Source organism: Poecilia mexicana, unplaced genomic scaffold (genome assembly GCF_051168715.1).
Source record: "Poecilia mexicana isolate PSO_F unplaced genomic scaffold, ASM5116871v1 scaffold_4, whole genome shotgun sequence".
In the NCBI taxonomy this organism is placed as follows: Eukaryota; Metazoa; Chordata; class Actinopteri; order Cyprinodontiformes; family Poeciliidae; genus Poecilia; species Poecilia mexicana.
This window is the reverse complement of record NW_028263373.1, coordinates 27,147,738-27,161,206: the sequence shown is the minus strand read 5'-3', so window position 1 is coordinate 27,161,206 and position 13,469 is coordinate 27,147,738. Positions and strand designations below refer to the sequence as shown.

General features: G+C 40.2%; 1 protein-coding gene across 1 annotated transcript; it reads right to left on the bottom strand.

Moving 5' to 3' along the window:
* Positions 1-684: 684 nt before the first annotated feature.
* gpr17 (G protein-coupled receptor 17) lies at positions 685-10,452 on the bottom strand. Its single transcript, XM_014974549.2, has 2 exons — positions 10,116-10,452; positions 685-4,001 (listed from the first exon to the last, which is right to left on the bottom strand). Exon 2 carries the CDS (start codon positions 3,990-3,992, stop codon positions 2,973-2,975), a length of 1,020 nt encoding a protein of 339 aa, XP_014830035.1. The 5' UTR covers positions 3,993-4,001; positions 10,116-10,452; the 3' UTR covers positions 685-2,972.
* Between the last annotated feature and the right edge of the window lie 3,017 nt (positions 10,453-13,469).

The following is a 13,469-nucleotide window of genomic DNA, read 5'->3' as shown; positions in this document are numbered from 1 at the left end:
GCTTGCACTGGGGGGGGAGTAGCATTCGTCATGGCCTAATGATTGACCAACACAATTACCCAGGCTGCCTTGTACACTTACTTATTAATAAGAACTATTCATGAAGTGCTGCTGTGTGCAGAAACTGAGCTATATGAAGAGAAAATAGGAAGTAGGAAGAAACTCTTTGCTGTCATGCTGAAAAAAAAGCTCAAATTTAAGAGATAGGAAACTTCATTTGATCTTCAGATGGTTATTTTTTTAACTGGACAACTCATCATGAATCCATCCTTGGCTCTTCTAGCCCCAAAGACCTATCCTGGGTCTCACTGTCACGCTTCTAATCATGTAAATCGGGAGAGCTGGCAGGTTCTTCAGAGCGCATGTATTCAGGAAATGCAAGCAGAGAGCGGCATGTCTTGTTCATGTGATGGACAGGAAGTCTTGCAGAAATAAGAGGAGGAAAATGAGTTGCTCGCAAACCACAGCACAGGTCACATGACGCGAAAACAGAACTGCACGGAGAGAAGTTCACTTGAGCCCGTCGGAGGTTTCTGGCCCTCAGCAGGCACTTTCACAGAGCTGAGAGGGACTTCTACTTTTCACTCGACGCTGTGGCTCAAGAGCTCAACTCAGTCGCAAAGCAGCAGCCAAAACGTTCACAGGCAAATCAACAGGACACGGAAAAAAACACTGAGTCAGCTGTTCTCATTTGCAGTTTTTATGAGAAGAATTAAACAAATTCAGAGTATAAAAATAAAACAGTTACAAGTTAAAGGATCAGAAAGAGCACTACTTGTGAAATCTGTCTCAAGCATAACAGCGGTTTGCAAGTTGCATGAAGTCAGACGGTGTTGCGTAATATTGCAGCAGAAATGCAGACTAGAGCAAATTTAAGAAGCTGAAAGAAAAAATGAAGAGTGTATTTATATACAACAGTAATTTGTCATATTAGCCTCCTGAAGATGTCAGGAAATCTCTACTCTACTATAATTACATCATCATTGGTTAGTGTCAGAGCCGGCCCAAGGGATAACCGACATTTGAGATTCTTTGGTGCCGGCCTGAAGTTAAAGGTCAACAAATGCACAGTTTGCATATTCTGTACAATTTTAAAGTTACCTTAACAGAATCATACTTTAAAGGTGTTTTCACACCTGATAGTCCGGTAGACTCGGTTTGATTTGGGAGCAAAACTGCAACATTTGTTACATTTTTCAGCTGGTGCAGTCATGGACTCAAATCAAGAGTTTGAAACTCCAAAAATTTGGTCACAAATGAAAGCTTTTACACTTGATTGTTCAAAAAAAAAAAAATCCAGTCAGAGCCCCCAAGCTTCTCACAGTTTCATTGTGCTGTCCCGTCTGGATTAGACACTCAAGGTTGCTAAGCTAAATACACCTCAAACCACACTTCTTACAATAATGAGTGTTTGTTTCACTTGGCTTACAGAAAACACGTTAGAAGTTGAATTCACAGTCACTATTTCTTCTTATTATGGTCAAAGGTCATGACGCCTGGTCCTGTTTAGTCCACAGTTCATGGGAAGGTTTGGTTTCCTTTTCAAGTGTTTTGATATTTAAATAAGTTATCATTTTCATCACATTTACTGTGGTGAAAATGGCTGTTGATGACAGATTGTCCTCTGATGTCCGGTAAAAACAGCTATTCCTCCTTTTCTTCCAAATAGAGTCACACATGACCAGGAAATGAGATAAAGAAACAGAAACAAACAAAAAATGTAGGTGACCGCCTGACAAATTCTGACTATGGTGATCATATTGCTGCTTGTTCCTCTAAGATGTTGAGGCTATGAAGTCACAGAAAATACAACATCTTTTCATAGGTTTCCAATGTAAAACTGGGGAAACTCGTCTCAAAAACAAAGGGAATGATATTAGATATATGATTGAAACCATACAAAACATGCAAAAATCGGTTACCATGACAGTTTTAACAATACATGTTGACTGTACAGTTGCAATAAGGTACGGATTTAAAATAATAATAATAATAAAAAACCTTTCCCACAGAAGGAAAATGCATTATACAGCTTCAACACTAGAATCATCGGCCTCTGTCATAAAACAGATCCACCATAGCCCCTATTTATTTTGCCCTTGGTCAATCATAAGACGCCATTCAAGCTAATCATGTTTTTAAAATCAATAAATGAACCTGACTTTGCTGGACCATGGTAGAACCCGGATGGGTGAATATGGAATATATTTCTGACATTTTCCATTGTAAAAGGTGAAACGTATCAGGGACACGAGGCGTGTGAGGTTCATTAATCTGTTTTCAGCTTACTTCAGCGCAACTTGTCCAACGTGTGTCAATGTGGAAACCAGAGTCCCACTGGGTTTTGGCCTCAAGTCCCACAGCCGGATCATCTCGTTGTCTGTCGTCCCGACATCAAACCCCTGAGCCATAAACCCAGCTCCTCCTTACATACGTTGACTTTTACAGCTCTGTCTCTACCTCCTCTATGGGTTTGAACAGTACCACGTTGATCATCTCCGCTTGCTACCTTCAGAAATCAAATGATGGCAAAAAAAAGCATCTTAAGTCCCAACCTAAAGTGTTTTGTGAAAGGGGCTGTAGTTGTGTCACTTTATATTATTCACAAAAAAATTCTAAATTGGACATCTACATACATCATTATTTGAAGTTGGTCAGTCATTGTCTGCATGTCATTGACAATACGTCTTTGATTAACCAAGAAATCCTCCAAATTTGACTGAAACAGACACTGAAATGTAAGATGCTTGGGCCCTTTAATCAACGAACATCTCACTTTTTAAACAAGCTGTCTAGTCAGGGTGACTTTTCATTGAAACTTTGCACAAATAGTTTCGTAAGGGGTTTATTAGATCTGGTGCAGAGTGAAGCCTGGATGTTGGACTTTAGTTCATGCTTCACTCCATCCAGGCTAAGGTTCACAGCATCCATTAAGGCCTGAACCGTTTACGACGGTCTTCCGGGTCTTTTACTCAGAACTCAGACTTGGCACTCAGTGAGCTTTCATGTGTCCCCTTTAGGTCTCCACTAGTGGCCCCAATCATCCCTGTCTTATCTTTACAGAACAACCTCTTCAGCGTGCTTCTGAATTTCTCTGCCCCAAACAGGTACACCAGTGGGTCCATAGCACCGTTCATGCAGGTGAGGGAGGAGGTGAGGCGATTGGCCATGCTCAGGGCTCTTCGTGTTTGGCAGGATATGTCTGGGTCGTTGTAGCCAAGGATGAAGGTGACTCTGCTCAGATGATAAGGCAGAAAGCAGACCATGTAAATGAGAATGACGGCACCAATGGTACGCAGGGCCCTGAGTTTTAGGGCAGGTTCCAGCCTGGAGCCCCGGTGCAGGCTGTGGATGATGAGCAGGTAACAGGATAGGGTGACAAGGAAAGGCGGGGTGAAGGCCACAGCCAGAGAGACCAGCGCCTTGTGGGACACCTTCTCTCTGTACAGCTGCAAGCACACCGTTGTGTTGTCCACCTGCATCGTCTGATGGGTAACCAGCAGTGGCGCCATAGAGAGTGTGACCAAGACCCACAAGGAAAAGCTGATGATGTGAGCATAGCGACCTTGGCGAAGCTTCATTGACCTTACAGCGTGAACCACAGCCAGGTAGCGATCCCCTGCCACGCAAGCCAGGAAGTACAGACTGGCGTACATGTTGACATAGAACAAAAAGCCCACCAGCCTGCAGGGGACCTCACCCAGCGGCCAGTGCCCTCCAGTGAAGTGGTAAGTTGCTCTGAGTGGGAGGATGACCACATAAGATAGGTCTGCCACTGCCAGATGAACCAAGAAGATGTTAGCGGGGCAGAAAGCCCCACGCTGACGAGAGAAGATCCAGAGAGCAAGACTGTTACTACCGAGGGCCAGAATGAAGACCACCATGTAGAAGCACCCAAACAGCTGGTTCTCTATTGCGGTCTCTGCTGGTGCACAGCTCTCAGATGACTGGTTTGAGAGTAAAGATGTTTCTGCAATCGTGGCAGACTCCATTTTTGGTTCCTGAGGAAAGAGGAAAAATTGCATTAAGTTTCACAGAAAATTGCAGTTTGTATATATTTTTTAAAGCAACACATGCATATTCGCAGAAGAGATGAGTGTTGACTTTTAAACCACTAGGACATGAATTTGGGTTCAGTCGAAAAAAAGTTCAGTCTTAGGCTACATTCACACCGCAGCCTGAAGTGACCTAAATACGTTTTTTTTTTGCCCATATGCAACCTGTATCTGATTGGATCTATGTCTTTTCATGACACAGATCCAATTTTAACAACTGCAACCGTGGCATCTTGGTTATGCAGTCCTAAATCTGATATGTAATCTTTTCAAATGTGACCAATGTCTGTGCAGTCAAGTCACATTTATCCTACCTGTATGTCATTGACGCTCGACAAATGTCACTGCTCTGTGTCTTAATATGTGGAAGTGTGAAGAAAAACAACAACAGTGGTGGGAAATAACGCAGATTAAGTTGTTAATGTTGGTGATCGCTCTGGTTGGACAACTTTAAAATCGCATGATATTTTCCACCTTTATCATCCATCTTTTCTTCCACAACCTCTGAGCGCTAGCTACGAGTGACATTACTTTGTCCTCTACTGTGAGACACTTTTACTTGCTTGCAGCTCACACAGGAGATACAGTCACATACTGTGAACAACCATGCAAAAAAAGAAAAAAAAAATCACAAAACTTTGGATTTGAACATTAAGGCCTGCAATGTGAACATAACCTTAGTATTCTAGGAGCAAACTAACTTAGTGACAGGAAGCCAAGCTAGTCCAACTGTGTCCAATCACAGAGAGACAAGAGGCAGGGAGCATGTTTGTAACTGCGCCAGACTCACAAGTTAACAATAGATGTTAGTGTCCCTGGTTAAAGTGCCAGTGACCTCAGAGCATGTAATTGCTTCGTTCTGACCATTAAAGTTCCTCTACAAAGCCCAGGAAGTCAGCCCAGGTCATTAGCTCTTTGCTTTTCTTTTTGTAGCTTAACTGGCTCTGACTTCTAACAACCAATTTATATGAGCTGGTAAATAGGAAACATGGCTTTTCTGGACTAGATATCACTCTGCTACAATGAATTTCAGTCAGTTTATTGTAGGATGTGTTTCTACATGATCAGAGGTGTACGAACACTTCTGATTGTTTGTATCTCATTAAGTCAAACGTGCAACTTACAACTGTTTCTTTACATTTTGAATGGATAAACAAACAGTTGAAAATAAGTTTTTACATAAACTGCATATAAAGGCACATCATTTTTATATCACTGTCTGACATTATGAAATTTATATTTGTGTATTATTAATAGTTATTGTTTTAATAGATAATCCACCTTCAGGGGTCTTGAGGTTCTACCCAATGATGAAGCAGACTTCTGAAGATATTCCCCATTGTACGTCCATTTAGTGCAGTCTGTGTTCTCAGTAAGAGCTTGTGTGCTTGTCATGCTCTTTTTTTTTTTTTTTTTTGGCTGTTGCTTTTTAGCTTCACATTACAACTAATTTGCTCAATATTTTTTTTGCAGAAACCTGATACCAAAGCATGTCGGACAGAACCAAGACCTTATCTCTGAATGGATTTCTGTTTTATGTAAAAGGATTTAGGTGGAAACAAAATTTTTATTTGCATAAAACCTGAAGTTTCAAACTTTCCTCTGTTCACAGGCTCACATGTGAGCTCCTCTTGTGTGTACAGGAATTATTCACCGTCCACATTAGCATGAAAAGGTGCAATTCAGTGAAAATTTTGTGTTCACTCATCATTGACATGAATGTCATATTAATGTTTAATTTATTAAACATTATATATATATATATCTGAGGACAGAGCTCTGTTAAGTTAAAGCTCATCTTCTGAAGTTGGGATATTTTTCCTCCAACAGGTTCCAGAGGAATCACCTCAAACCAGATGTTGGACTGGATTTTATTTCAATGTTATTTGTGAATGTTAGCTTCTCATTTTCAACAGTGAAGCTTTAAGGTTAAAAAGGTTATCATTAAGTTTCATCAACATCAATATTTCCACTAAATAAGAGGCAAAAAAAAGAAAATAGTTTGATAGAGGAAAAGCCTCTCAGACTCTGAGCTCAAAGCGAGATGCCAGAGAGCATCAAACTATTTTTTTTAAATATTAGACAATTAATTTAATTTCACATAATTATCATGGTGGAAGCCATTTGTTTGTTAAATACGTAATGAAACATATTTACCGTGTTTGATGTTTGTTGTAAATGACTTAAACTCACAAAGAACGAGATAATTAGTCCAAGTTTGTCGTTTATTGAACGTTCAGAAACTACAGCGGTTGTTGTTGGGTCATTAATTTGAGCACGTTTTGTTGATTTTTTTCTGTTGTTCTTTAATAAAGTTACGAACGTTTTGATAAGGAACCAGAGGAGGAGGTCAGTTTGTCACCCACCGCAGAGATCGACTCAAAACCTTCTGCCATCGACGTGTTACACCCTGCTCTCTAGCAAAGCACGAACAGTTCAGAAACAAGATGAAATGGGGGAAGAAAAAAAAAGCTATTCATTAACAGATTGTTTTTGAAAAACTAATCGCTCACGGCTGCTCAGTGGACCAATTGATTTTTTACAGCAGACAGCCACTCCTCTCTCTCTTGCAGTTTCTGCGTGCCCCCTCTAAATCTTTTAGGGGTACGCAGTACCCGACCGTACCCTCCTACTTTGACCCCTCTATATATGGCTACAAAGATATAGATCAGTGCTGTCAAGAATTTTTGTCCTGTGGGTCAAAATTGTCAAACCTGGTTCCTGCTGGCACTCTGACACAGCTAAAGACATGTTTCATAATGTTAATTTAATTTGGTAAATAAAGTGTGGGTCATTTTCTAAAAATGTATGTATCAGTGGGCTTTTTTTGTCATAGCCAATGTGATGGGCTGTGATAAATTGGGGGCTTGTCCGGGATTTCAACCAGGGTATTTCGCAGGTAGATATTGACATTTTCAATGCAAGATTTTAATTTCTTGGTAATAATTTTGCACTAATTGAAAAATAAAGTCTATCTGCATCAATCATCTGTGTATATTAGCCAAATTTGTATCATTTTTAATTTGCAGTAGGAGGCTGTAAAGCAGGGGTGCCCAAATTTTTTGTGACCAAGATCTTTTTTGTCACCATCCGGCTGAGATCTACCTCATCGACACAAAGATATAAAAGTTGTAAATGAAACTCTATTAACTTATTTTATATGCAAAAATATATCTGTTATAGCAGACATATTAAAGTGATAGAAAACTTAATGCAGTTTCTTCCTCAGTGAGATTCTAACATTGGGAGCAGGTTACTGGTTTCTCAGTCAGAAGCTGATTGTAAACCTGAGGCCAGCAAGTATTATTATGGTAGATCTGACATTTTGTTTGATTACCTCAATATGAGAAATTTCAGACTCATAGGAGGAACCACAGAGCTCTGTTAAGTTAAAGCCACATCTTCTGAAGTTTTTCTCCAACAGGTTCCAGAGGAATCACCTCAAACCAGATGTTGGACTAGAATTTATTTCAATGTCATTTGTGAATGTTAGAGCCTAATTTTCAACAGTGGAGCTATAAAGGTTGAAAAAGGTTATTATAATTTTGGAGAAAATCTCATCAACATCAACATTTCCACTATAAAGCTTTACTGATGGTTTTATGAGATCTAATTCCTCCAAAAGCACATCCCATTCATTGTAGCATTAAAATCCACATATCACCACTGTACGAGCTAAAAAACATATAACATGTAACTAATCATTTTTCAATGTTTCCATTCATATGTTACTTTAAGTCTATGCCAAATAAACATATTAACAGACATAATATGCATTAAAAGTAAATACTTTTTACAATCAACACACCTTTTGACGGGGCTGCCAGTATGAAATAATGTTCTAGTTGCTCCATTAAAAACAAAGTGCTGTACCAACTGCTGTAACTTACTAAAGGTAACTTGAAATTTACCAAAACATCTTCAAACATTCTTTGTGGGACTGAACATTGTATTCTCATGTGTAGACACACCTAAAAAAAAATAAAATAAACACCCACACACACTATTGTCCATCGGTGGGAAATCTCCACTGTCCACTCCTCTTTTCTTCTGTTGTTGTAGCTGGACACCAGCTCAGCTTTCATCAGCAGGTCACAACCAGTCTGAGGCTGTTTCTGTAGCATTTATACAGAATCCAACAGCAATACTAGAACATGTGCAACTAATGAGCCCATCAAAAAACAAAAGGGAAATCAGGGGCTTGTTTTTGCAATGGCATATTAGAGTCATTGTAGATAATGAAAAAACGGGAGTACATTTTTGCCAAAAAACAAAAATTTTAAGATGAATGTTTCCAGAAAATTTCTTAGATTGATCTCAAAATTTCTGACTTTTTTGGCAGAAATGTGCTCCTTCTTTTGTTTTCTATCCACACTGACCCTAATACACTGTTGGACGTTCCTCACTTTTGGTCCATTAGGAGCCAACCAGATGTAGCAGTGTGGCTCTCAAAGAGGCAAATTCCAGCCAAGACTCAGACTCTGTGCTTTCATCCCTCCTTAAAGAAAAGAACTGCAGCCCCGGCGGTGGAGGAGGTGGAAGTGGGAAACAATCCAGACGCGGAACAGTGGAGCAGAAAAGCCTGAATACATGCATCTCTGAGAGATAATCCTGAAGAGAACAAAACCAGAAATTCGCTTTCACCACAGCGATCTAGTTAAGCTGATCTGTGCAGACGCTCTCTTAAGGAGAGCTGACCGAGCATTCTGGTCTAAAGTTGACTAATCTGTAGCATGTATAATCTGACACTTTGACTGGAATACTGTAGAGTAACAAGAGGAATCTGACAAATACAGTTTTATTCAAACATATGGCGGATTAACATCGCTAACTGTCTTCTATGTCTAGAAGAGAAATAGAGTTCTAGTAGTTGAGTTAGAGTTATGAAAACCATCATTTGTGATGTGAATCTGTGTAATTGAATCATTTATTGAGAGAGGCATGCTCTAATCCCAGCAGTGGAGTTTGGTTGGTGCAGTCCTTCAGTGAGTCTAAGAGAACCATTGGCTAACATGACTTCAAACAATTCAAAATAGAAACCAAAACTTAAAAGATGTGGAGGAAATACATGTGCAGCCAACCTGGAGGCGAAAACAAAAACAACAACAAGCAGGAGAGGTTGGTTTGCCCCAACAACCCACAGACAGAGAAATGGAGCAACGCTTCACGAACTGAAGAAAACATTTTTATTTCATCTGGATATGGACCGTTTCTCAAATGATCCTCAAAAACTAAATTCCAACCCGAGTAGATTGTAAAGCACGGTGGCTGAAGCATCATGATGTCTGTTTTTCCTCAGCCTATTTTTGACGTCAGGAATCACAGTAAGATGCAGAAAAGGAGCGACTAGGCATCATGGAGCAACTCGGCTACAGAAACTCAACAGAAATCAAACTATGGTGTTTCTGAGAAAAGAAAAAAAAACAAAGAATATGAGGGAACTGTGGGATGCAGGCTGGAAGACCTGACCACAGGTTTGACAAGTTGATTGACTCTGATAGTAAATGTAACATAACGAGTGATTTGATTATTTTTCTTTGGATATGTCACTTTTTCTTCCCTTTCCGTAGAGAAAAAAGTTTCTCGTATTTCTTTTTTTTTTTAGTTTCTAAGAGAAAGTGTAGATCTCACTTTGAACCCAATACATAAAGAGCCAAACATGGAGAAGCAGCATTCAGCTTCTATTCACATCAAATCTGGAACAAACTTTAAGGGAAATGCAAAACAGAAGAAACACTGAGTTCCTTTAAATCAAGAATAAAAACCAATCTGTTCAGAGTTGCTTTTTGAATCATAACTGGAACATTGTCCAACATATTTTGACATTACTAGTTTCACACTTGCTTATGTTTTGATGTTTTCATGACGTAAAGCTCTCTGAACTACCTTGATGCTGAAATGTCCCACACAAATAACTGATTAATCAGAAACAGAACATAAAAAAAACTACTTTTAAAGACTTCAAAAAATGTTTTAAATGATTCAGACTGACAGAAAATACCGATGCACATAGTTATTGTGGAAGCAGATGTGATAAAGTCAGATGCTGAGCAGACTTACCGGCTGATATCCTGAGTGTGCGGCGGTCGGTGGTGGAGCAGGGAGTCCTGACTGAAGACCAGGAGTTCATGTGGCGCTCCGTGGAAGAACTGATGCTCTGACACGAGGAATGCCGTCCTATGACCCCTCTCCTCTCTCCCTCAAGACGGCCCGAGGAATGAAACTGTAGCTCTTTTTGTCTCACAACAAATTTGATAACAGAAAAGGAGCCCCGACGGGGAGCCTTTCGCCTGAACCCTGACCCCACCCTTTCTCTCCGCATCCCCTTCTCCTCTGAGAGCCACTTGTGCGCTCCACAATAGCTTGAGTCAGAATAAGAGCCGCAGTTCGGCAATGGGGGGTCAGGAAGGGGAGGGGGGAGGAGAAGAATGGCATGCCTCAGTCGGGTAGGACGCCATGGTAACCAGGGCTGGTGCTGCAGCAAGAGCCTTAAACATGAACTCCACACACACACACACACGCACACACACACACACACACACACACACACCCTGCTGAAGAAGAGAAGATTTGGAGTTGTTAATTGTGGAGTTTATGACTGAGTCTCAGAGATGATCTTTTGTGGACGGCCTCCTGCTCCACAGGGCAGCGAGGGGTGAGGAGAGAAACAAAACCAGCACAGGAACGGGTGGGTGTTCACTGCAAAAACCACAAAATATTTCTAATTATGGTCCAGTTTATAGTGCAAATACCTTAGTGCACTTGAAATAAGACAAAACTAAGTTACAAGTAACTTTTCAGCAAGATACAGGAGCTTGTTTTGGTAAAAAACTGATGAAAATGTGTTCGATCCACTCTGATTATTTCCGCTTCTTATTCTTTCATAAGTGAATTAATTTGCCAGTGGTCCATTCTGGTACTTTTAAAAAAAATCAGTATTGAGGATTTATTTACTCAAATTGAGTCCCTATTTGTAGCTGAAAAGTTACTTGAAGATATTTTTTGTCTGATTTCCAATGTATCAAATCCTTAGTGAGACTTTGTGTTTCTGCAGTGTTCCAGGGGCAAACAGAGGCCCTTGTTGCCCAGTTGCCTCCTGGGGGCATCTCCAGTCGGAATGCCCAAAATAATCAGTCACACAGTCGAAGGACAGATGTGGAGAAAGGCCCGTCTGGCTGGGGGGGGGGTAATATTTCTTTCATATGTGGGCTCCACAGCTGTGTGCTGCAGACATGGACCCTTATTCTCTTCTGTATTATCCGCATGCAAATTCTATTCTGCTGACTTGAATGCAGCCACTATCTGCAGAGGCCTGAGACGGGCTTTGACATCGCTACCCCGTTAATCTGCTGCCAACTTCTATTTGGGGTGGTTGCCCCCCTCCTCCACCTTTGTTTGGCCCTTCTACTTTCTCCATTTGGTAACCAAAAACATTTCTTTGTGGATTGGTTGATATCAAGAGCATCATTCTTCGTGCCGCTGAAAGAGGTTCAGGCAAAAATGGTTCCTCTGATGGTTCAGTGACACTGAAGAAATGATTTTAGTTTTCACTATAACTTCCCTCTACTGCTTATATTGCTACATCAGGGTTATTGTAGAAAGAAAAAAAAAGGAGAAACACCTGCCAAAAAACTGATGTTTTGAGATTAAACTAAAAAAGATTCTAAAAGGAAAATTTGGAAACTTTGAGATCCAAAAATCAAAAGTTTTCACCCTTAGGAGCTCAGAAAAATTCCAAGTGTTTTTCTAGATAATTTCTGAGAATCTCAATTTTTGTTTGGGTGGAAATTTACTCTTTTTTCTATGTACAATGGCCCTAATACACCATCATAGATTTCAGAAACTGATCCAAATGCAAGAACTTCTAACAGAATTCATACATCTGGAATTTTCTTTTTATAATAAAATTTGCCAAAAGATGCAAATATCCCCTCAAAGCTGCCAAAAGAGACAATATGCTCACCGGGAAGGAAAACTGAATCAGTCCAAGTGAAATCAACATCACCAGATTGAACGTCAGGTTTTATTTGACAAGTTTACCAAAGGAAGAAAAGAAAAGGAGAACTGAAGTTAACATTTTCTCATGGGAACGCCCATTCTGAGATTTACTACTCGGACTGATTGGTAAAGAAAGCTGCTGTGAAGGGCATCCCGCAGAGTTTTTAATACCACAAGACGTGTGTGTAGTATTGTGTCAAGCTGTGGGGCCCCATGATGTGTGTGTGTGTGTGTGTGTGTGTGTGTAACACAGGAGCACAAGCATGTCCAGACACCTGGGTTTAAAGGAAGTGACACAAAGCTCTGGTAAAAGGAAGTGAATATGACTAAAACAGCCTGGTGGTTCAGGAATCTTTACAAAAATAGTTTTCATTAATGAAGGGGTATGTAGCATTTATTTAAAAAAAAAATTAAGTTTACGATGTTGTGACGGCACACAGATAATCTGAAGAAAAAAAAATGGAGTTCCTCTGCCTTCTACCAGTGCTAACGCGAAACAACCAATCAGAGCCGGAAGGAGGGCTTTAGTGCTGTCAATCATCCTCATAAGCGGCTCATTCCCCCTTCCTCTGTATTTTCCCTCTCATGAACGCTAAGTGTTTTTCTGGAAAGGTAAGTTGTTTCTCTGTCATTTGCAATTTAATCAGAACACACACAAGTTTGATTGACAGCATTGAGACCCTCCTCCTGACTCTGATTGGTCGTTTCTGACTAAACTGTGTATTCAGTGCCAACTGTATTTCTTCATTTCACACAGGGAGAAGGCAGAGTTCAGACTTTCCACAGATTGTCTCATACCATACAGTCAGGTTATGGTGACAGTTTCAACAAATATGTAAAAAAAAAAAAAAATAAAATAAGTTAAATACCTCAGCTTTAAATTATGAGTTTTGTATGTTGCACGTCTATTAAAATGGTTGATTGAATAACTAATTGAAAGTGGATAACTGACTACAACCCTGGAAATCATCAAAGCGACACTTTAAATGTTTCTCTTAGAGAATCTCTTCAAATCCATTTATGGCCTGAACGAAATCATGCAGCTATTCAAAGATTCCCTGGATCATTGGGAAGACATGAAATGGTGACTGGCTGTGGAGCTGGGGCTCCACATGCTGTGCCATCCAGAACCCAACAGACCGAGTCCAAAAGGTTAGTTAACTCTAACCCCATATCTGAGTCCCATCAAGACCCAGATATTCTGATTTGTTTTGGAAACATTGTGAAATGCTGTCAAAGGGACATTTTCCTGTGTTGTTTTGGTTCTGAACAGGAAGGCAGATTGGTTGATTTAAGAAACATCAACTCAATGGTTTGTTGTCTTGATTGGATCCTAGGCATCAGTTCTTGGTTCCCTGGTGAAACTCAAAGCCTGATTCCTGTCAGTTTCCTGTTTACAGGTCAACCTGTTGCACT